The 26,325-nt window shown below is 31.1% G+C and overlaps 3 protein-coding genes and 1 long non-coding RNA gene across 7 annotated transcripts; 2 read left to right on the forward strand and 2 right to left on the reverse strand.

The window, feature by feature from the left end:
- Window positions 1-1,216: 1,216 nt before the first annotated feature.
- On the reverse strand, window positions 1,217-7,836 carry LOC109191419. 4 transcript variants are annotated; one of them, XM_019342072.1, is made up of 4 exons: window positions 7,827-7,836; window positions 2,587-2,705; window positions 2,227-2,441; window positions 1,217-1,638 (listed from the first exon to the last, which is right to left on the reverse strand). In XM_019342072.1, the coding sequence occupies exons 2-4, from the start codon at window positions 2,674-2,676 to the stop codon at window positions 1,335-1,337; spliced, it is 609 nt and encodes a 202-aa protein (XP_019197617.1). In that variant the 5' UTR covers window positions 2,677-2,705; window positions 7,827-7,836; the 3' UTR covers window positions 1,217-1,334. The 4 variants fall into 4 exon arrangements, with proteins under 4 accessions (XP_019197617.1, XP_019197614.1, XP_019197616.1 ...); XM_019342069.1 differs by lacking the exon at window positions 7,827-7,836 and adding an exon at window positions 4,080-4,232 and having other exon boundaries at window positions 2,587-2,681; XM_019342071.1 differs by lacking the exon at window positions 7,827-7,836 and adding an exon at window positions 4,080-4,232 and having other exon boundaries at window positions 2,587-2,702.
- LOC109191421 lies at window positions 2,745-4,073 on the reverse strand. Its single transcript, XR_002055918.1, has 3 exons — window positions 3,984-4,073; window positions 3,408-3,411; window positions 2,745-3,157 (listed from the first exon to the last, which is right to left on the reverse strand). It is a non-coding gene; the product is annotated as an uncharacterized LOC109191421 (long non-coding RNA).
- A 4,215-nt stretch (window positions 7,837-12,051) lies between the features above and the next one.
- Window positions 12,052-14,413, forward strand: LOC109191420 (guanine nucleotide-binding protein subunit gamma 2-like). Its single transcript, XM_019342073.1, has 4 exons — window positions 12,052-12,367; window positions 12,634-12,686; window positions 13,528-13,572; window positions 14,091-14,413. Exons 1-4 carry the CDS (start codon window positions 12,188-12,190, stop codon window positions 14,170-14,172), a joined length of 360 nt encoding a protein of 119 aa, XP_019197618.1. The 5' UTR covers window positions 12,052-12,187; the 3' UTR covers window positions 14,173-14,413.
- A 9,255-nt stretch (window positions 14,414-23,668) lies between these two features.
- Window positions 23,669-25,885, forward strand: LOC109191387. The gene is made up of 2 exons (XM_019342030.1): window positions 23,669-24,368; window positions 24,459-25,885. The coding sequence occupies exons 1-2, from the start codon at window positions 23,669-23,671 to the stop codon at window positions 25,883-25,885; spliced, it is 2,127 nt and encodes a 708-aa protein (XP_019197575.1).
- Window positions 25,886-26,325: the final 440 nt, after the last annotated feature.

Here is a 26,325-nt window from a genome sequence, read left to right on the forward strand (position 1 = left end):
GTACCTATAGTTAATATATTTCGTACTTCTAATTAATAGATTATGTACATATTGTTACAGATACATAATCAATTAACTAAAGATACATAGTACATAAAATGTTAGGTGCACGTACATGGACCAGGTACACAATATGCATAATAAACTATATCACTACTAATTGTCACTAACAACAATGGTTATACCTTTTGTTTGATTTTTGGTTTGGAAATGGCCCGAGACACCAGAGAAATGTTGAAAAAAGCCCATGTGTTTCTTTGCCCCATATGGGTTTCTTTGGCAAATTATTCTATGGACCTGGGTCATCTTGTAAGATGAACTCAATTTAAAAATATACAATTTACATATTGAATGTTTATAATTTACATTGTGAATATTCAGTATGTAAATTGTGAACATTCAATAATAAATTGTGAATTTTATAGTAAGGTGGACCGGAGTCTATAGCATAACTGTTGTCTTTCTTTTGGGAGAAGATAATATAGGCAAATTATATGTGAATCGTGGTCCACACAGCTGTGTGGACCACGGTCCAAACGATGTTGTTTTGAAGTAAAAAAAAAAAATTTGTTCTGCGTGCGTGTTAAAATAATGAGCATTCTAAGGGTAGAATAATGTACTTTATATGTGTTAATTTAATAAAATTTATGGGTAAGATCATGTATTTTATGAGTTAGAATAATGTATTTTATCTGTTAGATTAATGTAAAATGTATTTTATGTGTTAGAATAATGAAATTTCTTGTTAGAATGATGTATTTTACGAGTTAGAATAATGTACTTTATGTATTTTTGCACTTCAAATAGAAAAAGAAAAATGGAAAAACTGTGGAAAAAGAGAATAGGAAATCAGAAAACTGCACTAAACGCTTCTAAAAGTTTACAACGGCCCTGTTGGTAAAAAATTGGCCTATAGATCAATTTTGACTTATTTGATCACTATTAATTGTTTGATTTAATTAAAATATCAATAAAAATGTTTGATTAATTAGATTTTTCGCAACTCCAAAAGGCTAAAATTCAAAAAGCTACTCCAAGCAACTTTTTTAACTAGCTTTTTGAGAAAAGAAATTATACCAAACAGCTATCAGGTAACAGTTAATTTACCAAACACTTTTCTACAATCAGCTAATGTTATCAACTCTTTATACCCTCTAATTAACACAATCAGCTAACAGCTATCAGCCATTTTACCAAACATTTTACCAAACAGGGCCAACATTCTTATTTGCAATAGTATGGTACAATGCAGCACAACATCAAAGAACAATAAGTTCATAATACATATTGCCTTTCTATTAATAGCAATAATATTTACAGATTAATAGCAAAGTTCAGTGAGAAGCCTTTGATGAAATTGGCACATCTGCCTCATAATCGGCAGAAACCGCGTACCCTTCCCCACCTTTGATGCCCTCGTCCTCCAGGTAGTCTTCCCGAGCATTGTGCGCTAGCATCATCAAGACCAACCAGAAGAGGGACGAGTCGAGAGACAAAAACGCACCACCACCAAGAAGGCCCGTCTTAGCCGTGGGGCACCCGCCTGTTTGCAAGTCTTGATGAACGTTGTTCGTAATGTGAAGTTGCTCGGTGATTGTTGGCCATAACAGAAACGCTGCAGCTAATCCAGTCGTCCCTCTTCACATCACGATGAGGAAAAAGAACACCATAAGTAATCCAACACACAAAAAGATAAGGCGTAATGTTCATTGCACTTGTAAGTAAATCGTCATTTTTTTTTAGTACTACTGACTCTGTTACAATGCAGTATCTGTTCATAACTACTTTCTCAACCACTGAAGCACAAAGAGTCAATACCGCGCCTCAATGCAGTATCTGTTCATAACTACTTTCTCGACCACTGAAGCACAAAGAGTCAATACCGCGCCTCAATGCAGTATCTGTTCATAACTACTTTCTCAACCACTGAAGCACAAAGAGTCAATACCGCGCCTCAATGCAGTATCTGTTCATAACTACTTTCTCAACCACTGAAGCACAAAGAGTCAATACCGGAGCAACTTGGTGCCACTAGACCACAAGGTCCTTGGCAAGTAAATCGTCATTTAAGCCTAGCTTAATGCAAAAAAGCAACTATACCATAGAACCCAAAATTGTAGCAAGGTGCCCTTTTAGTTCCTCTATGTTGTATATATATATAAACCCAGCTAATATTTGATCAATTGACCATTTCTGAAATAATATGTACTAGTTATGTATACTCACATAGCAATATTGAAGAACACGAGGAAACTGGTGTTTTTGAAGAACGCAGACTGTGGAATAGACTTCCCCTTGTATGGATAGAATAGCGAAAAGTATCCAACTGCAGTGGAGGCCAACAGAAAGGCGACAGACAAATATCCGAGAACGGGAGTTGGATCGGACGGATACTTGCAAATGACTATGCCTTTCCCCGGGATTGCAGTACCATATGCAGGCTGCAGTTCGAGAGGACAATAGTAAAAACATCACACTTTTAGTTATTTATTTTATATCCTATAGGTCAAGGTATTCCAGAACGGAAGCTTTCAAACAAAATGTAAAAGTTAAAACAAAAACGTAACGGCATAGAAATGAACAAACCTTTTTGTTTTCGGCGACAACTCCAAAAATAAAGGATACCAAACCTAATGTTGCTATTATGATAGACATCTCCTTCATGCCCATTGCCATCTTGCCTTCAAGTTACGAGCACACTTCTACTAAGAATGTAGGAATATCAATCAACCAAGAATCTTGAAAATGAATGACAAAATGATATGAATAGATTCTCATAATTGGATAGAGTCTAAATTCATCCATAAGAAGCCCCAAGATCCCAACAATTTATTTTGAATTAAAGAAACTATGGCCTAAAGTACAAAAAGTATGTTAAACAGACCCAAGATCCTGAAATGTATAATGAAAAATAATATATCAACACAAAATTATGTCTTATAATTTATTAGGGTTTAAAAGACAACAATGAAGAATTGAAGAGCCTAGGTAACAACAATCTGCAATCTGCAAACTCTGATCAAGTAACCGTGCCATGAATAATGAAAATTAAGTTAAAATAGAGCCAAGATCATAGAAACGATTAAGAGCAAAGAATATATCAACACAAAAGTATGTCTTGCAATTCTATAGAAACTCAAATCCAACAATGAAGAGCCTAGATAACAACAATTTGACATACGGCTAATTTCAATTTTTTTTTTGGGTTAGCCCACGAGGTATCCTGAGCAGACCCTAACTGTAGGAAACACCTTTAAACCCGTACCATACTAAGACTAATCCTCATTTGCATCGGACCGGTCCAAATAAGGGGCAAGGTGCTGGCCAGATTGGTTTTTCCATACAAGAGGGGGATCGAACTCCCAACTTCTCTTAAGGGACAAGAGTGCACGGCCACTCACGCCAACCAAGCTGGTTAGGGCTACTCTCAATTTAAGCAAACATGAAATGGATGATAAAAATTAAGTTAAAAAGAACCAAGAACTTGGAAATGATGAGTAAGAGCAACAATATATCAACACAAAAGTATGTCGTACAATTCTATAGAAACTCAAATCCAACAATAAGGAGCTTAGATAACAACAATTGGACATATAGGCACTCTCAAATGAAGCAAACATGGCATGGATGATCAAAATTAAGTTAAAAAGAACCAAGAACTTGGAAATGAGTAAGAGCAACAATATATCAACACAAAATTATGTCTTGCAATCCTATAGAAACTCAAATCCAACAATGAAGAGCGTAGATAAGAACAATATGACATATGGGTATTTCTCAATTTAAGCAAAAAACATGTCATGGATGATAAAAATGAAGTTAAATAGAACCAAGAACTTGGAAATGAGTGAGAGCAACAATATATGAACACAAAAGTATGTCTTTGCAAATTGCAATTGTATAGAAACTAGAAAGTCAAATCTAACAATGAAGAGCCTAGATAACAACAATTTGACATATGGGTACTCTCAATTTAAGCAAACATGGAATGAATAACTAAACAGAAGTTGAATAATCTCAAAATCAAAGCTGGAAATGATAGAAGATAATAAAAAAAAATGTGGTTTTTGTAAGCATACCTGTTAGAGATGAAGAAGGGGATGGAGATGATGAAGGTTGTGCGGACTCTTTAATGGGTTGGTCGTGCCGTGCCAGCCACTTTACATCTGCTTGCGACGAGAGGAAGAAGATAAAGCAAGGCCGGACCATTGACTTCTCTCTCTCTATTTTAATTTGTGACTGTAAATTACTAAATTTCCCTTTTTAGGTGGCATTTTGGTTCCTAAAATAATTTTCCAAAAATAAAAAGAAAAAGTTTCAGATTTCTTGCATGATTTTTTTTCAATAAAGTCGCAACCGCGAAAGATTAATTTAACTACTATAAACCACAATATGTATTTTACAAGAATTTAGTAAAAAAAAAACTCGCATTTTCTATCATAGGTAAAACTTATAACTTATTTTAGAAGGTAAATAAACTACATAATTTGTTTGGTAAATAATGAGAATTTAAAATAATAACTTATTTCTTTTTTGAATGTAATTGGCTCTATCACAATGTAATATTTGTTCATATACTTTCTCCCACCTACTAAACACAAAGAGTCAATAATGCCTCCACTGAACCTCAAACTCACAACCTTCCAAATAAGAAGTCCAACCCTAGTACCATTAGACAACATAATCTTGATCTTTTTATGCCCTTATTAATTTACAAAAGATACACCATATACTCTTTATTAATCAAAACACTAATGGAGTTTGTTTGCAATGAAGTGATTAGGAATAGATTGTAATTCCATGGAAGAGGAACAATGTGTGAATAAAATAAAAATTTAAATTCTACCATTTGGTTTGTAGGAATAAACGTTACTAAGAATTTCAATTTTAGTATTTGGTATCCATGAGAATAGAAAGAAAATAAGTAATATAAATACCAAAATGCACATACTTATTATAGCAAACAAATGAAACATCAATTTTAGGTTAGCAAATAGAAAGAGTAATTTTGTTTCAAGGGTTTTTTTTTTCATATTAAAAATTGCGGATTTGAAACTTCTAGGGGGTAGGGGGTAGGGGGGGGGGGCATGAAACTCTGATTTAGTGCAAATGAGGGAAGTGGAATTGCAATTCCCTCCAACCAAACGAACAGTAATATCTTAGTCTATCTTTTTATGTATTTTTATACTTATCAACTCATTCAACAACTAATTTTATTAAACACTTTAATTTCAATTAGGTAACTTATTAACTATTAACTTCGTTCTCGTCTTTCAAACTTTCATCTAGCTTTTAGCTATGTGTATCAAAACACATCATATAGGCCCCTATGCGCATTACTGTATCGCTAGAAGCAAGTTTTAAATGAGATTTTTAATTTCATTCACTAGACTCATGCCCTAGGGCATGCAAGAATTTCGACTCTAAAGAAAATCATGTAATAAAATATTTTATAGTATCACGTCTCAACTAAAAATGTAATAATTTAAATATAAAAAATATTACATTTTCAACCACTTACACAATTTATAAAACATTATAAATATATTTATCTAATTTTTTAAAATACGGTAAAAAATTTTCAAAGATTTTATTACCACAAAAAAAAAAAAAAAAAAAATCAGAGTTAATTCTATTTATATATGGTCCTAAATTTATAGGTGACGACAACCCATTTTTAGAATTTTTTATTAGAACATTCACTTTTGATCATAGTATTATTGTGACATAACCATTTTTGATCATCTATTAACAAAATAGTTTAAATATTGTTAAATACAATGACATTTCAGTCTTCAATTATGAATTTTTTTAAAAAAACTAAACATAATAAATATAGTGGGTCAACCCCTACTTTGTATTTAAAAAAAAAAAAGATCTAAATATACTTGTATTTTACGACATTTTAACGATTTTGTTAACGAAAGATACAAATTATAATGTCACAATAATACTAGAACCAAATAAGAATGTTCTGATAAAAAAACGACTAAAAATGGACTGTCACCTATAAATCTATGACCTAAAATAGAATTAACATATGGAATATTACATTTTTTTTTTGTCCGAGTTATTGTTAATAGCATACTCAATTCCCGTGCTTTAGACATTACCAAATTTAGTCATTGAGTTTTTAGCAAAATGACATCTCAACCTCTTTATTAATACTTTTGTCAAAAAAAAAAAAAATGGTACTTTTCAAAAATCTTAATTAATTTGGGTTAATAAATAAAATTTCACCTCATACTCTTCTTTTGCCCATAAATTGCATGATTTAGTGATCAGAAAGACTTTTTTTTTTTCACACATTAGTGATTTAGTTATTAGCTCTTTGTGTTTCAGTAGGTTGAGAAAGTATATGAACAGGTACTACAATGTAATAGAGCTAGTGGCATTCAAAAAAAGTTTATTTTTCATCAAATGTAATGAGGTTCAATTACTTACATTTTTACTTTTTTTTTACTACTAACAGAGGTAGAGTAAGAAATATTATTAGATGGGTGCGAAAACTTAAAATACATTAAAAACGTTATTAATAGAATATTGAAAATGTATGTAAATGTATGTACTCATCCCAATATGGATAGTTATGATGTGGAAAGGTGTTCATCATGCTCATGGTGAATACATGGACATATTCATAATTTCTATACTGATTCATAATTTTATTTTATTTTTTGAAAACGTAAATTCATAATTTTGTTTTTCATTTGTTGTTAACGGGATAGATCCATAATTTCTAAGTTGTAGATTCATAATTTCTATACTGTAAATTCATAATTTATGTACTGTAGATTCATAATTTTTGTACTATAAATTCATAATATCTGTAACAACAAATGAAAAACAAAATTATGAATCTACGTTTTCAAAAAAAAAAAAAAAAAATTTATAGTATAGAAATTATGAATCTACCATTGTGTTCACTATACACATGGTGAACATGTTTTCACAGCATAATTTGTGTCCCAATATAATATAGGCTAGGCTGCCTAGCCAACCAAAGGAAGGAGGGCAAATATAAAGAAAAAACTCATGGTGAAGGAATGTCCATGTGCACCCGTCCATAAAATCGGATTAAAGTCTCTCTCTCTCTCTCTCTCTCTCTCTCTATATATATATATATATATATATATATATATATATACACACACGAATTATGAATAAGTGACCTCACTAGTCAATAAGGGGACATATAGTCCCGAAGATGATTAAGCCCTAGAGCATGCTTACATGCATGTTATAATGATGTATTATGAGTATAATGATTTTAAAATCGACTCTTAGAAAAGTGTAATAATCACATTGTATCCAGATGGTATGTAATGACTATTTCATATTGGAGGTTATGAGAAAATATAGACGATGAACAGATACTACAATATAATAGAGTACGAGTATTACTGAAAAAGAAAAGTGTAATTACACTTGAATAAATACTCTCTTATTTAATGAAAAGCGGAAAATTTTGATTGTTAATTCTCTAAGCAACTTGATAGAGTCAGCCTCATGACACAAGTCTTAAGTGATTCAATAGACCTTCGATTTTATTACAAGGGAAGGGAATACCCAAACTACTAATCGCCTCCACTAAAGCTCCCACTTAGGGGAGCAACCGGATACCATTAGACCACAAGGTTGTTGGTAATATTATTTTGGTTTAAGACAACTAATTGTGTCCTTGGTCTCATTTTTCCTTCTGTACTCACTTGAGTAGTGATTTTATTGGGACCGGATCCACCATAAACCGGGTATAGGAACATAGGACGGGAGTAGGAAAGTAATAACTTTAATACCCGGGGCGCTAGGCCCAAAATAGTACATACAAAGCCCGAGGTACATGCCCAGAATGGAGGCCCAAATACAAAGAACGCGGCCCAAGTAATGGGCGCACTATAGCTAGATATGCTACTGAGATGAATCGAACCCAAGTGACTGGGTTGAAAGTATAAACCAGAGACCACTAGGCCAAGGTGTCTGTTGTGTCTTGGTTGCCCCTTGCTAAGGATCCAGGACCCCTATTTATAGGGTTGTTAACGAACCGAACATAAACGAACGAAGGTTGTTCGTGTTCGTTTGTTAAAAATTTTGGGGTGTTCATGTTCGTGTTCGTTTGTTAAGGTTTTTGAAAATCTTGTTCGTGTTCATTTGTTAAGCGTTCATTAGTGTTTGTTAACGTTCACGAACACGTTCACGAACGTGTTCGTTTACGTTAATGAACATGTTCGCGAACGTGTTTGTCAACGTTTGCGAACACGTTCACGAACGTGTTCGTTAACGTCGTGAACGTGTTCGTAACAAACATGTTCGTTAACAAACACGTTCACGAACATGTTGGTTTACGTTCATGAGCACGTACGTGAACTTTTAATAATCAAACACCTGCATATGTTCATGATCAAAATTCGTTCGTGAACAAGAAATAATCTACGTTCATGTTCGCAAACATTGTTAACGAACACTAAACGAGCTTGTTCACGAACATTATTAAACGAACATAAACGAGTTTGTTCACGAACATTATTAAATGAACACAAACGAGCTTGTTCACGAACATTATTAAACAAATACAAACGAGCTTGTTCACGATCTCTTAGCAAACGAGTATACAACTGTTCAAACTCTGTTCGTTTATTAACCGAGCTCTAATTTTTGTTTGTTAATGGTTCGTTTACCTTAACAAACGAACATAAACGAACGCTTACCGAACACGAACACGAGTAGTTTGCCGAAAGCTCTGTTCGCTAACACCCCTATCTATTTATAGCATGACCCCCACACCTTGCACCGTCCACGTGTACGCCATCGGATCAACACCCTTCCAACAACGCCACATGTCTCACGTCTTCACCCACGTCTCCAACTTCCCACGCACCTTCTCTACCACACCTCCCTGCCTCTCGCTACCACCCCAGCCGGGGGCGCAGATGGTGAGCTGGGGGGCGCATGGTCCCCGCTAATCACGCCACGCCAGGAAGTCCGACGGGCTCACATTACTAGCCATGCACTAGCCTAAAGGGTCGATTACCAACCCACATATCGTACCGTACCCCTCCACAACCTACTGCACCAGTCCGAACACCGCAACGCACCGCCTCGAGAAAGGGGGGTGCCGTTGACATTCCTGGGGGCGCACCACCTCCGCTGGCCGCACCGTGGCCTAAGGTGGCCGGCCGATCATGGCCGGCGGTCAAGGCTGCCCGCCTGAGAATATCGGAACATATATAAGGTCACGTGCTTTGGTAAACAAGTGTTGGTGTGGGCTAGTGGTTTGATGTGTCCTTGCTATATCGGAGGTCCTCAGTTTGACCTTCAGTGGCAGCACTCAATTTCCCTTTTACATAGCCTCATCCCCAACTGCTGTCTTTATTAGCGGCACCGCGACAGAGGCGCACGCACCGGCCGGCGGCGGTTCTCCCCCGGAAACCCCTTCTCTCTCCTCCTTTGTGACTTTATGGGCCACCATACCCCTTGTCCTCTTAGCCCAATAGGACTTGGGCCGATCTCATTTCTTCACCACCCCCACTTGGGTCAATATTTTGCCAAAAAATGGACCCCCGGGGTCCCATATCCCCATCAAGAGAGAGAGAGAGAGAGAGAGATGAGTTCAGGGGCGGTCGCGCCTTCTCATGCGATCAAAGCGGCCGCACCAATAGTTATGCAAATATACACCATCAACGTTAGGAAATGCACAACAACAAAATGCACAAATTAGGTACGCATCACCAAAAACGCATCATGAGGTAGGAATAAAAGTACCACACAATATTCAGAAATGCAGCATTAAGGGTGGGGAGTTATATGGTGTATTTTTGGGTGTATTGTGTATTTTTTGATGTATTTTTGCATTTCATTGTTGTGTATTTTTCTTGGTGCCTTTTGTTAACACTATTGGTGTATTCTTCAAACGGCTGCACGGGACGGCACGATCGCATTTAAGCAAACTTCTACACACACACACACACACACACACACACACACACACACACACACACACACATATATATATATATATATATATATATATATATATATATATATATATATATATCATAGCCCAATGAAGTGGACTCAAGACGCTGCGCGTGAAGCTAGCACGCGTTACCTCATTAGCGTGTGTTAACCAGGCCACGCACCATGCACGATGTCAGAGTTACTCCGAAGAGAATAATCTTTCTATCTAGAGCAACTTATTTCCCTCTCCTCTAATGCTTCTCTCCTCCTTTCTCCCCTTCTTTCTCCTTGCATTGGAGAGACCTAAGTTACAAAAGTTTCTTAATCTACAACAACGAACATATTTTCATTCTTTCATATAATAGAGGCTGGGATTTCACTTAGAAAATAAAACATTCCATATTAACATATTTGGATCCATAACCATGGAGCCCAATCCATGAAATTTTATAACATTTATCAATGAGTTCCTATGGATTAATATTACACAAAAGAAAATTAAGAAATCAATTATAAACACTATTAATGTCTAAATAAAACATTAATACGTCAAGCACATCGAAATGATTAAAGTTATGACTTTTTATTTGTTAAATATGAAAGAATTTGGGGTTAGGCTCTCCCCACTTGCATCCATATGAGTGGGCCAAACAAAGAGATTCTCAATCGTATTTTCATATTCCAAATACATGATGGTCCATTGTTTAGACCATACTTTCTGCATTTCACACTTCATAAGCCAGACCTAACTTTTTGACCGAGTTTAGTACGGTCAGAGCTGATTACCAAAAAGACAAACTTTTTTTTTAACTTTTTACTGTTTTAGAGCTTTAAAAATTAACTATTGCATCTCATTTAATTTTAGAACAATTTTACTCTACTCTTATTTTCTACAGTCTATCATATGACATGTTTTGATTGCTTATTATAAAAGAAATTATAACTTTTATCTATTTTTTTTCTCCAAGAAAATTTGAGCACTTATAAAAGTAAAAATTGGAAGTAAGTTTTTGGACTTCAAGTAATATTTTTGTTAATTTTAACATTATGTTTTAGACTTATTTTGTTATTGATGGAACTGTAAAAGTTTTGACGAATTTAACTATTTTAGCATTTTGACCAAGTCAAAAAACGCTAAAAATAATATTTGGTAATCAACAATTTAAAGCATCATTTTTAATGTAAACCACTAAAATTTAAAACGTTACTTTTAGCCGCATTTGAGATTAGTGTTTTGGTGAAATAATTTTCTTTTTTTCAGAACACCCTCTTAGAAATATATTTTTAAATGAATTATAATTATTTAGAGACTTAAGACGTACTCATCTTTTGTGAATCAAATGCTCAAAATGAAGTAGGGGCGTTAAGCTCATCGTATAATGGAGCTCAATGCCACTCTTTGCTTTTTTATGTGCAATCCTTGATCTCGGTGCAAGCTCCCGCTTAGTGTTTATTATTGTTGTTGTTGTTGTTGTTACTTGAATATTATAGATTTTCTTTATATATTAATCACTAATAGTAAAAAACTAATTTCACTAAGTATCTCTTTACAAATGGCTAATACAATATGTCAATTAAAATTTCTAACACAATCTATCATACGCTAACCAGTAACCACTAATTGTTAACTGCTAACTACTATTTGTTAGATTGCTAAAACAATCTATCATTCGCTAACCAGTAACCACTAATTGTTAACTGCTAACAAGTATTTGCCTAACAAATTCATTAGTTTTGATTGTATCATACGCGTTCACTGGGTGGGCAATGAGACATACTGTTTGACAAAAACTCACAATTTGCAAGAATAAAATTTTCTCAAAAACTTCATCCCAAATATCTGTAAAAATCATGTCATTGTTTTTGTAATGTTTCAAAAACCTCCAAAAAAGTATTCTTATGGATGCTCTAATGGTGTTGAAAAGAAATGTGATGAAAGACGTGTAACAAAATTATGCACTCCGATCCGCGACTAAAAGGGGGGACTAGAGAAGATTATATTATATTTTCCATGTAATTTATCAAAAAGTTGACCATTCTTTTGTATCTTGTGTGTTTGATCTGCTTTTTTGCAGCTGTCACCTCACCCAACCTCTCTTCCCCCATCAATAATAATACTCCCATTCTTTTCTTCAATTCCCCCTCTTCCTCTCACAAATCACCATATATACTCTCTTCATTTTCCTATCTAGCTTTTCATACTTACAATTTTGGAGCATATATATACATATTTATGGAGCCATCTGACGATCAGCCCCGAACCTCCGACCTTGCGTCATCTTCCGGCGAGGGATCACGTTCCAGGACGCCGTCGGCTGCCGGACCGCCGGCGCAGTCTCCGGTTGGGTTCATGGGCAAGCACCGGATGGCCGCCGCCGTCGCCTCCCTCGATCACCAAATTCAATTGATCCAGGTCTCTCACTCATACATATTTCGCTTCTTCCTTACTCTTTAGAATGAATTTTTTACTTCAAATTTAATCCAAATAATATTAGTTTTAGGGAATTTCTAAAGTTTCAATCAACTTTATTGTGTTTTTTTTTATCAATATATATAAGTATATATATTTTTAAATTGTGTCGAATATGGTTAACATATGTTTTGTCGATGCTCTGTACAATTAAATATATCATCATGCAATTGTATTGTATTCTAAAGAATCTATATATATTGATACAGGAAGAGCTGCAGCGACTGGAAACACTCGGGGAATCTTCAATTGTCTGCAAAGAGTAAGTACATACCATGTTAATCAAAGTATTTGTATCTGACTTTAGCCTACACTAGCTTAATTTACTGGTTTAGTAGATAATATTAAAAAAAATTAAAGTTTTAATTTACTGTGAAAATTGTGTCTAAAATGAATAAATTTTTTATATGTATCAACATTTAACCTTATTTATTGCATCATTAAATCACGGTGATTTACTCATTTACATCATCTCAAATGTTCTGTACTTCTGTGGAACCCTAAGTAAAAGGGCAACAAACGTGTTTTTTCTTAGTTTAAAATTTTATTTTATTTCAACTATGATTTAATGAAAAATCAAAATTCATTGTGAATATTCAACAATGTTGTCTCAACTAGTCAATTCTCTAGTACCAAAAATATTTATGTTTGACCAACTTTAATGTGGTCTAAGACAGGCAACAAGGTCATAACATTTTTGTTACATTTGCTAAGTGTAATATTATATATAGAGTTGTACATGCACTCCCAAATCTTACTTTCTAAATTTTACTTTTTGGAGTGGCGTACATTGATAAACTACTTTTTTCACGTGAGTTCTAATACAAATGTCTACATCAAGATTTGGTGTGTGGGAGTAAAAAATGAGAATACACATAGTATTTTCCATATATATGTATTTCTAAATCTTACTTTATTTTTTTCTTCTTTTCTTACATAACATATTTTGATTCACTCATAAAAAAAAAAAAAAAAAAAAGTGACTTACAATTTTTATTATTCTTTTTCTATTCTATCAATAAAATCACGACACGTAACAAAAATTTTACTCCATCATAATCCTATATAATTTTCCCTTTGCTAACTCTTCCTTATACCTGTAGGCTGGTCTCCAGTGTTGAATCCGTTCCAGATGCTCTTCTACCAGTGTAAGAAATTATGAATTACTATTACTACTCCAAATATAATAACTTATGCTTGAGTAAGTCTTCTAAAAAGACTCTCATATAAAATGTGTAATACCTTTTTAAGCATTTATAAAAAAAAAAAATATTATACTTCAACTAAAAAATATTCTACATTTGACATCTCATGGTGATATGGTCTTACATAAGACTTATTGTTTAAGTAATTATCAATTTCAGAAATATCTCCTCATCTCATTTTAATTGTCTTATTTCTCATTTAGTAATTAACTTGAATAAATTGTAACATCAAGTTTGAAACTCTCAAAATTTATAGTAAAAATTTAAAGAGTAGTGATATTTTTGTAAATAATGAAAATAAAAATATTATTCTAAATCAAAGAACTTGTGGTCAAGCGGCATAATTGTTGCTCTCCTAAAATTGTAACAAAATATACAACAATATATAATTTTATTAGATACAACATGACACTAATATCAATTGAGATAGTAACAATTTTTGAATGGAAATGATGATGCAGGACCAAAGGTCCAAAAGAGGTTGGCTGGGATAGGTGGTTCCAAGGAGCCAACGGATCGAGGCGTCAAAAGAGATGGATTTAATATTTGGATGATACTTTAGAATTTTTTAAAATTTTTTTTATAACAAGGAAAATATGTAGTTATTATCTGAGGATTAAGAATTTGTACTGGGTAAATTAGAATTTTTTTTAAATAAGATTTCATGAGAACTGAAGATAAACAATTGCAAAACATTATTATTTATCTGCCACACACAAATTTTCCACTTTATCGAGATTTTGTATTACTATACTAAATAATCTCATCTTTAATTTCACATAAATTTTGTTTCCTGTCCTTTTACTATTTTGTGTTGTTGTTATTATTGTTGTTGTTTATATCACACATTGAACAGGCAGTGGAGATGTTTGGTAAATAATTGAAAGTTTAATAAATTACTCGTAAATTATTAAACCATATGCTATAGACGACGAAAAGCCGTGTACAAAAATATGACAATTCGATGGACGACGGAACAGATTCCATCGCAGGGAAAGGCGATAGGATTTTGCATAGTTGTGATTCACGATTTTTCTTATAGTGGCAGGGGTGTGTTTTAAAAAAAGTCACCCGATGTGGGTTAGAGATGGAGGTGACTAGGTGAGTGAAAAAAATATAAGATGAGTCGAGTGATAGATATAGTCCTCTCCGTCCCACCCTCGACCCATTGCCATCCCTACCCCTCCCCTTTCACCAAGCCAATTGGCCCAACTCCCCCTAAGCCCAATTCCATATATAGTCCCCATTTTGTTAATTTACCACATTTATACACCTAATACGGGCAAATTATGATCTGGACCCGGGTCCACCTATATTTACAATTTTTTAACTTTATATTCATAATTTTTGAATTCTATATTCACAATTTTAGAACTCAATATTCACAATTATATAACTCTATATTTACAATTTTAGTACTCAATATTCACAATTTTAGATCTCAATATACAAAATTGAAGAACTCAATATTCACAATTTTTGAACTCAATATTCACAATTTTTGAACACTATATTCACAATTACAGAACTCTATATTCACAACTAAAGAACTCTATATTCACAATTACATAATTAAATATTTACTCGCTGAGTTGTTTTCAATAATTTATATTTTAAGAAAAAAATAAAAAAAATCATTGACTGCGGAAACTGTGCCACTAATGATACCGTTATTTTCACACGCGTAAACTACATCATTTTGAATATGGGTCCATCTTGCAAGGTGGTTCCATGTCATAACTATTGCCAAATACCTACCCAATAAACCCATGACCCTATCACTATGAAAAAATAAAATATTGAGTCCAAATCTGTCAATAGCATTGTAATTGCAAGTCCAAAAGTAAAATATGTTCGAATATAATTAATTATTATTAAATATTAATAAAATAATATATAAAATGACGTGTCACTTCATCAATTAAAAAAATGTGACAGTAATAACGTCAATGTAGTATCAGTAAAACTAATAGTCATTGACTAAATTGAACACAAATAGTTAAGTGTTTTCGATATTTCTTTTTCGAAAATAAAATTCCTAACTTAAATATTTTTTAAAAATAAAATAAAATAAACTCCATTATTGTCGATCTTAGGATTTCAATTTTTTTTTTTCTTTTGCGGTCCCTCCATGCCCCCTTCTGCTTTTTCAACTTTGTCTTTTTTCCTAAAATTAATAGTCTTTGCATCAATATAAGTCAATTTTTTTGTTCTCATAATCTCGTGTCCCATACGTTGAAACATAGTTTGTCTCCTTCCCATCCGATCTAGTAATAATATAGACACTTGATGCATGTAAAGTTTTAGTATATTACATAGTTATTGTTAGTGTTTTATAGAATTATAGATTATAGATTCATTTTAATTTATAATACACTAAAAATTAATTTACAGTAAATTTAAAATGAACATTATCAAAATACAGTGAATAGAAAAACATGTAGTTAAATTCAACAATAATAATAATAATAACTTACAGTATACAAGAACATATAAATAAGCATCTAGATTTACTATACAAAGTGAACTTCGAGTGCATGATATAATTTGGCAGGTTAATATATTTATTTTTATAAAAATAATTAATTGCCAATTAACATACAAGCATTAAACTATAAATATGTTTCATGTTACGAACATTGAGAGTTTTGGTTTGAGATTGACTCATTGGGCGCATAATATACAATTTGATGTTGAGTCTTAAAATTATATAGACTCAATTTACTTTTATAGGTTTCATGATATAGAGAATTTGAAAAATTAACTTGAGTTATAAAAAGTTTTTTTTTAAAAAAAAATATATAAAAAATTGTAGACATATCGTGCTAGTGGGACTCTAATGCTAATAATAAGATCATATCGAAATAGGCAGCAGTGACCTAACGTAACTCCTAAGCTAAGGCAAGCTTGCAAATAGGCAACTGTGGAATCAGGTAGACACGGTTTCAAAATTGTTCATAATTATGAATATATAGTTTAAAAATTATGAACATATAGTTCTATAATTATGAGCATAGAGTTGTGAATATAATTATAAACATATAATTCTGTAATTATGAATATAGAGATTCAATAATAGTGAATATGAAGTTTAAAAAGTATGAATATATAACTTTATAATTATGAACATATAGTTCAATAATTATGAACATAGAGTACAGTTCTGTAATTGTGAATATAGAGTTCAATAATTCTGATTATGAAGTTCAAAAATTATGAATATATAATTTTATAATTATGAACATATAGTGTGATGGCATCCCGGTTACCCATCCAAATGGATGGTCATAGGTTCGAACTCCGGTGGTGGGACTTAGATTCTTTGTGCTGAAAATGTTTGAGAAAGTATAGAACAAATATTACCTTATAAAGAATTATGAGTATTTAAAAAAAATAAAATAATTATGAACATAAAACTGTGTCCACTTTGGATACGGTTCCACATCATAACGATTGCTTGTAATACAACTACAAATCTGGAAGAAGCACGTGTTCAACTACCAAAGCATAGTAGGGACATTATGTTATGGGACGACATTTATATTGAATGGTGTGAGTAGATGACAAACAACCATATACTAATTAATAATACTATGCTGTCACCATATTTATTGCATACGTTACGTACTGCTAACACCTTTATCGTGAGTTTACTTCTCAAGTCAAGATGGAGATGTAAGGGAATTGAAAAGGATACTACAACAAGAATTAAGGCTTGGCGTGAAAAAGGTTCAATATTTTTAATGGTCGGTCATGTCGATAATTTTACCAGTAACCTATTAATTATTGATAAATTAAACTTATTTGATTTATTTTGACAAATTCAAATGTTTAATTGCACTTTTTAAAATTCAATAACCTATCAATATATTTTTAGTGACTAGCTATGAGAGAAATTCTTAGCCAGTAAAAATAAGAACAAAACTTTTCAAATTAAAGTCTTTAGGTTTTTTAGTTTTTAACTTTCCTTTATATTATAAACGGGTTAATATGATAATATTAACAGGTTAAATATGTTCTTAATAGGTTTAACGGGTTGACCCAGAACATGTTAAGGCTAATCACTAATCCGTTATTTTTTGTTTTCAATTTTGTGTCGTGTTAACGGGTCGTATCGATAATTACCAATTCTAATGATGAGTGAGGTCAATTGATCATACTCAAGTTTTGAATATAAGTATTAATTTAAAAAAAAAAAAAATTGTTGTTGAAATATATATAACTTGGATTTTCATTTTGGACACCATTGAAATTATGAAAAGTTTATAGTTGTACAGTGATAAATAAATAATACGGAGTAAAATGTTATAATTATTTAAGAAGAATAGTTAACTTTTATTAGTATTCTAAAATTCAAACCTGTAATCTTATTGCTACATTAATCATTCGTTTAATTACCAATTGCATCAAGTTACTAGGTTAATATTTAATCTTTTTAAGGGTGTGTTTAGTTCATAAGTTTAGCTATCAGAAATGAGAATTAAAGTCATTGTTATTGTTTGGTTGATAAGTTTTTAAACGCAAATTATGTTGTGTAACCGTGTGTACCATGCACCATGCATGGTGCACACGGTTGCAAAACAACACTGTTTACTGTGATGGAGTAACGGTGCCATTAGCGGCACCATGTAACTCCACCAGTCAAATAATTTATTTATTTATTTATTTATTATTTTTATTTGTTTACAAAAACTCCAATCGACATGTAATTATGAATATATATAGTTTTGCAAGTCTGAATATTAGTTATGAAGTTATGGATATATAGTTATGAAGTTATGGATATATAGTTTTGAAATTATGGATGTGTAGTTATGCAATTATGGATATAGTTCTCTGTGAACAGGCACTTTAAGAATTCTAAATATGGAGTTATGTAATTATGAATGTCTAGTTGTGAAATTATGAATATATGGATATGAAATTATGAATTTGTAATTATTATTTCTGAATGTACTGTTGTCAAATTATGAATATATAGTTATGTAATTCTGGATATATAGTTATGTAATTGTGGATATATAGGTATGAAATTATTGATATATCCTACTGTTTGAATACGAAAGGGAACCACCTAATGCCGTTAACGACAATCCGAACGGAATTTTTTTTGAATGAAACGGCGTTGTTTTGCAACCGTGTGCACCATGCATGGTGCACACGGTTGCACAGCATAACGATTGGTTTTTAGAATATTATTATAGGATTTGATTACCCCCTTAATTAGAAAACATATTCCCTAATAAAAATAAAGGTTTCATTCCATTATTTCCCTTCTAACTCGTAATTTGATTTTTAAGTTTGGATTATTGCTTTTAGATTTTTTTTTTTTTTTGTTCATATTAGTGCTTTGGATGTCTTTATATTATAATAAATTGTCCCCATTCTTTTGTTCTTGAATTTTTAAAACATTTACTCCCATTATAGGATCATACATAACCAAATAGCAATATCAGTAATCATCCCAATTCCACCATATTACCAAACATGAAAAATACTTTCACCAAAACTCATTACCATTATCAAATATTTGATTCTCATTCCGACTTCGATCCCCATGTGCGAACCAAACACACCCTAAATTAATCATTAATCATGTTTGAAAATAAATATCTATTACTTTGGTATATTGTATGATTGAATAAATGTTCAATGAAAAAAATTAAAAGTAATGAGAAAATACGACAATAAAATTTTTAAATACATTATGAACAAAGAAAGAAATGAAAAATAAAAAATTGTAAAGAATTAAAGAAAATAAACATAATGTTCAAAATTATTATATTCAACTAGTATGGTACCCGTGCGATGCACGAATTAAAGATTTAAAATATTATAATTATGCTATGTTATTAAAATTATTATAATATTACTAAATACTAAATTTCATATATAAAATTATAAAAAAGGAAATATGAAGTTTATTCACTTGTAAAGTTATTATTTAATAATTATGTTGATTTGCTACAATAAAGTTATGAACATAATACTTTGTAATTAAATTAAGAGTTGATATTTAAGGTTATTAATTACTAAAAATAATAAATTATGTTATAAGTTTAACACAAAGTATTTAAAATTACAAAATCTTAAGGACTTAGTAAACTACGTTAGTAGTTGAATTATAATTTTCAGAGTCACTACAAATCAAAATTTTGAGACCTTTGAAATTTCTAACTCTAGATGCAACAATATATATTTGATCATGGACAAAAACCGGTTTCCTCAATAACAATCAAACATGAGATAATGTTTGCCATAAATTTTTATTGATAGTCATGCAAAAGTAAATATACAATGAAATGTATTGTTTTCAACTATAATATCTTAACACTGCATAAAAATTATATGTTTTTTAAATATACAAATGCATCCAGAGTTCAATAAACAAAAAGAAACTAAAATCTACAAATTATTAAAAATATCGTTGTAAACAACATGTGATAGTGTTTGTTATTGACCTTTAATTGTCTTCTTTAAAAATTAAATGACAATCTTGAATCTGATGGTGTCATAACCAAGTGTATGTCACATGTGTGATGCATGGTATGAATACAATCAATTGTATAAGTATATATAGTATAAATCTATTAATTCAGTGTATATGATATTTAACATATGGTGTATGTGAGTATGTCATTCAATGTAAATTTGATATTTTGCTGATAAGGTTTAAAAAAAAAAAAAAAAGTGATATAATAAAGTATTAAGTCTCAAAATTCATTGCGAAATATTTTTTTTTCTTACAATATTAAACTGTTTATTTTCTATTGATAGTCACATTATTTTACAAAAAATATTATTAAACATTGTATTATTGAATACCACACTGAATTAGAAAATTTTGAATTTAAATAATTCAAATCTAATTACAATATAAACATAATTATGCAAATTACATATACATAAAATATTAATGTAACAATGTATGTATAAATATTCATTGTTGAAGTTTATTAAATGTTCTTTAGTTAGTATTTTTTATTCACATTTTTTTATGAAAAAAAGGAGTAGTTAATTAGGAATATATGTACCATTAATTAATTATTATAAACAGTAAGGCATCAATGCATCATAAAACATAATATACTCTTCTTCCAGAAAAAAAAAAAAAAAAACTTAATATAATCTGAGCGTAAATTACAAACTATTAAAATTAATATTACAAATTATTAAAATTTGTAATATTGCAATGGTGTTATTCAACATTACTAACATTGTTGGTTCACGGAATATGTCTGAAATGTAATAACATTTCTAGATAATAGTGTTTTTTTATTTTGAGAATATTGTTTTCGGGAATGAGATATTCCCGAGATCAATAATCAAGTCTCACTAATGACAGTAACACCAATCTTTTTTGATCTTATTTTAACTAGTTTTTGTCCCGTGCGATGCACGGCATAAAATTTAAGTAACTTTATTATTGATAATATTTTAAAAATAATAAAATAAAATATTAATCATGAAATTAAAACTTATTCTGAAATGTATTTTTCTTTAACAATACTAAATTGATTGTTATATCGAACATCACATACTGTTAGCATATATTATAAAGAATTGTGTTATAACATACCACATGAGATTTAAAAAGTGTACATTAAAATAATTATATATATATATATATATATATATATATATATATATATATATATATATATATATATACACACACACACACACACACACACACACACACACACACATTTTTATAAAAAAAAATTAAAAAATTAGGAAATCAAACAATATACAATAAAAAATTATGAAATTAAATTTTCTTATATATAAAAACATTTATTAATATGATTTTCAACTAAAGCCTATAGTACATATACTTGACAATATATAAATAAAAAATACAGTATCATCATCATACATTGAAATTAACTACGAAAATCTTTTCTTAAACATTGCTTAATAATAATAATTATATACGTACAACATATATAAATCTAAACTAAATATGAAATATTTCAATGACATGAAAGAAAAAATAAAACCTACTTAACAATAAATTAATTTATATAATAAAATGTTAACTTAAAAATACTGGAATGTATTACCTGCTTCATCATTAAATAACAATAATTGTAGATTAACATGTATTGAAAATAGATAAGTATGCTGCATTATATACCTTAAAATGATACAATTTCATTTAATTAGTATTTAATACCTTAAAATGATGCAATTTCATTTAGGCGGGAAATTAATTGGCAAAAAACATTTTGTTATTATATAGAGTAAGATTTATCTCTTCACAAAGTATCCCTCCGAGAACCAACTCATACAATTATTCTTGTGTCTTACATTTTATTAAGGGTGTTGCTATTTGCACCATCCATTGACTAAAATGAGGTATAAAGCACTTTGAAAATGTAAAAAGGTAGTAAATATGGGTGGTGCAAATAGCCTAATGGGTGGTCAAAATGCTATTTGCACCACCCTATTAAATTTACAATTATGAGGTCAAAATGTAATTTAAAAAAAAAAAAAAAAAAAAAAAAAAAAAAAACACGGAGCAGCCAGCAGCCATTTTTTTTTTTTTCTGCCTCCTTGCCTTCCTGGTCCATTTTTTTTGTTTTTCGATATATGTTTATTTTAAATTTATGATTTCAATAGATAGTTTTTTGAACTTGATAATTTTAATACATATATTTTGTAAATTTACAATTTCAATTCATATTTTTTAGTTAATATTGTTGTTAGTGAAATGAAATTACGTGTAGAATGAATGGCAAGGAATCCAAAAGACTTAAATGGCTCTATATATATGTGGTGTGTGTGTGTGATGTACATGTCATACAATCAAAATCAAAATCAAAATTCGTGTGTGTGTGATGGACGGTTGGATAGATAATTTGTTTAGCTACAACGATCAAAATCAAAGCCAATTTCTTAGTTACAATGGTCCAAATCAAAATCAACAACATTACGAGGTATTTTAATTTTTTTTTTATTTGAATTGTTACTGAAATGTTACAATTGAACTTATGTATATTTGTTCATTGCTTTTATATATTATTTAAAAATTTAAGTTCATTGCTTTCATATATTATTTAGAAATTTAAGTTCATTGCTTTCATATATGTTCATTAATTTCATATATATATATATATATATAGATATATATGTGTGTGTGTGTGAACTTAGTAAATTGAATATTACGTATTATTTATATATTCATTGCTTTTATATATTATTTAGAAATTTAGATATGTATATTTATTTTTGATTAGAAATTCATTGCTTTAATATATCAATATTGAATATATTATTTTGTCTTTATATATTAAGAGTTGTTATTTGTTTGTTTGTTTAGGACGAAAATGCAATCGAAATTTATGATGACAATAGAACTAAAGATGATGATCAAGTGAACCTAAATCTCGAGGTTGCATGCGAATTGTCTACAGAAACGGTAAACAAAATTCATACGCATACTTATTATTATTGTAAGCATGTAATTATTAATATTATTATTATTATTATTATTATTATTATTATTATTATTATTAATTAGTACGTATACTTAATTTCTGTTTTTGTTTTTGTTTGTTTGTTTTTTTTAATTTGTTGGTATACATGCATGTAATTATTATTATGATTATTAATTAGTACGTATACTTATGATTATAATTAATTAATTAGGTATTTTTATTATTGATACAAATAATTTTTTTATTAGGCATTCATGTCTCGCGAAGATTTAATTGAATGGGTTCAAAGTAGAGGTCGGGATCTCGGTTATGTTATTGTGATTAAAAGGTCCCGGAATAAAAGTCCTACAGTTATATTTCAGTGTGACCGTGGTGGTACTTACGTGCAAAAAAAAATCTCATCTAAAAACACGGGTACAAGAAAAATTGATTGTCCATTCCAATTGGAGGGGAAATACATACGTGTTGATGGTTGCTGGAGGGTTAGGGTAATATGCGGAGTCCATAATCATGAGCCTGCATTGCACCTTGAAGGTCACCCTTATGCAAGGCGATTATCAGGAAATGAAGTCGAATTGGTGGAAAATTTGTCAGCGATGCATGTGAAACCACGAGATATTTTAACGTCGGTGAAGATGCAAAATCCGGATAATGTTTCCATCACAAAAACCATATACAATGCACGCCAAAAATTCCGGATGATGGATAATGCAGGTAAAACTCAAATGCAAGTTGTTATGTCTTTTTTACATAACAATGGTTATGTGCATGAGAGTCGAACTAATAATGCAACAGATGAGTTAGAAGATTTATTCTTCGTTCATCCTAAATCTATGGAGAAGTGGCGTGCATTTCCACATGTCCTGTTGATAGATGCAACCTATAAGACAAATAGGTACTCGATGCCTCTCGTCGAAATGGTTGGTGTAACTTCGACCAACATGACATTTTGCATAGCGTTCGCCTTCATGCACAAAGAGAATGAGTCCAATTATACTTGGGCATTAAATTGTCTCAAAGCCACAATTGAGGGATGCATTACCCCGCGTGTTATCGTCACGGATCGAGAGTTGGCATTGATGAAAGCATGTAAAAATGTGTATCCGGATGCTAAAGGATTACTTTGTAGATGGCACATCTATAGAAGTATTTTGAGAAAGTGCAGGGCATCGATCCCCTCAAACCATCATTGGGATTTATTCTACAAATCATGGAACGCATTAGTTGAGTCTCAGACTCATGAATCATATATGTTCCATTTAGCTCAAATACAAGCAGTTTTGGTTGACTTTCCAGGTATTATTCGATGTATATTTTAATATTTTTTTTAACAAGGCATATTTGTTCAACTACTGTAATTATTTCTTCAATTATTCACATTTTCAGGTGTTTTTGGTTATATTGATGATAATTGGCTGCAACCCTATAAAGAAATGTTTGTATCTGTTTGGACTGATCGATATCTCAATTTTGGAAATCACACCACGAACAGAGTTGAGAGTCAGCATGCCAAGTTAAAAAAATACTTGGAGTCATCGCAGTCAGATTTGGAGACATCATTGGTTTATATCGACAGAGTCATTCAGTCACAGGACACATCCATCAAAGCAAGTCTTGAACAAAGCAAAATTTTGATTCGACATCGGTTCAACACGTCACATTTTCAAGAATTGCGAGGATTTGTGTCTATTCATGCACTGAATCTCATTTTTAATGAGTTTGAGAGGTCACGGGCTGGCGGGATTACTTTTGAAAATTGTGGATGTCGATTGCGAACAAGTTGCGGGCTTCCATGTGCACACGAGCAGGTAACATATTTTAACTGTGGTAAGCCTATCCCACTTGATTCGATTGATATCTTTTGGAGGAAGCTCGACTTATCATCTTCCATCTCTCTAACCAATGAAGATTTTGGTGTTGAGCATGAGCTTCATATGTTTAAGGATCAGTTCAAGAAACAATCAAGAACCGGTAAATTCAACATATTGAGAAAGTTGAGGGAGTTGATCGCGCCATCTACAACTTCGATCCGTGAGCCACCCGTGCAAATAAATGTTCGTGGGCGTCCCACTTCAAAAAACAAATCTCTCATAAGAACTCTATCTCTCAGAAAAACTAAAGCCGAGCCAAATAATATTCAATTTCAAGAACAAGCTCGGAATAGTTGTTCAGCTGCACCAACTTCAGGTGATAGACACTTTTACCATCCATATATGCTTCAACTTCCGGTTATATTCCATCCTTTTATCATGCAAGTGCAAGATGTGAAATCTGACGGAAACTGTGGATTTCGAGCCGTAGCTCTCTGTCTCGGTTTTAAGGAGGACGAATGGTTCAAAATTCGATCCAATTTAATCGAAGAACTAGAGTCTCACACAATGGAATATACCGATATGTGTGGAACTCAAGGATGGTATAATGCCTATAACATGTTGAATTTTTTTGCACAAGATCGGTGTGCACCAGTTGAGCACTGGATGACTATGCCGGAGATGGGTGTACTAATTGCTTCCCGATACAATGTGATACTACATGTTTTGAGTATGGCCGGCAGTACAACATATTTACCACTTCGATCTAGCCCACCACCTTGGTACGAGCATGTAGCAATAACCCTTGGTTATGTTAATAATAACCATTATGTCAAGGTAACATTGACAGGAGGGTACCCAATGCCTACAATTGCTCCACAATGGGCTTATTTTAGATATGATTGTGCAAATGCATGGATGACTCCATATATGAATAGGATTGAAAGTTACAATGAGCATGTACGCTCTAATTGTACTCGGGAAAATGTTATATTAGATTGAAATTGAATGAATTTATTTTTTATTTTATTTTTATTGTGAAGTTAATATATTTTTACAATTTTTAGCGATTCAAATTTTATTTATTATATCTCTATAAAAAAAGATAAAATAATGAATACAACAAATTTAAGTTATAAAAAATATTAAAATAACAAAATTAATCATTATTTTGAATTTAAAAATTAAACCATAAACAAAAACAAGTATTGAAAATAGAAAGTTAAAAAAATTATATTGAACAAAAAAAACAAGTATTGAAAATAAAATTTAAAAACATATGTATTGAAAATAAAAATTTTAAAAATAATTACACAAATAATTAAAAAAAAAAAAGGCGATCATTTTTTTTTTTAATGTTTATTGTTAAAAAATAATAAATAATAAATGTTACCACCTACTTTGACTACATTTATTTGCACCACCTACTTTGGTATTTGCAC

This window comes from Ipomoea nil, unplaced genomic scaffold (assembly GCF_001879475.1).
Source record: "Ipomoea nil cultivar Tokyo-kokei standard unplaced genomic scaffold, Asagao_1.1 scaffold1622, whole genome shotgun sequence".
Lineage (NCBI taxonomy): Eukaryota > Viridiplantae > Streptophyta > Magnoliopsida > Solanales > Convolvulaceae > Ipomoea > Ipomoea nil.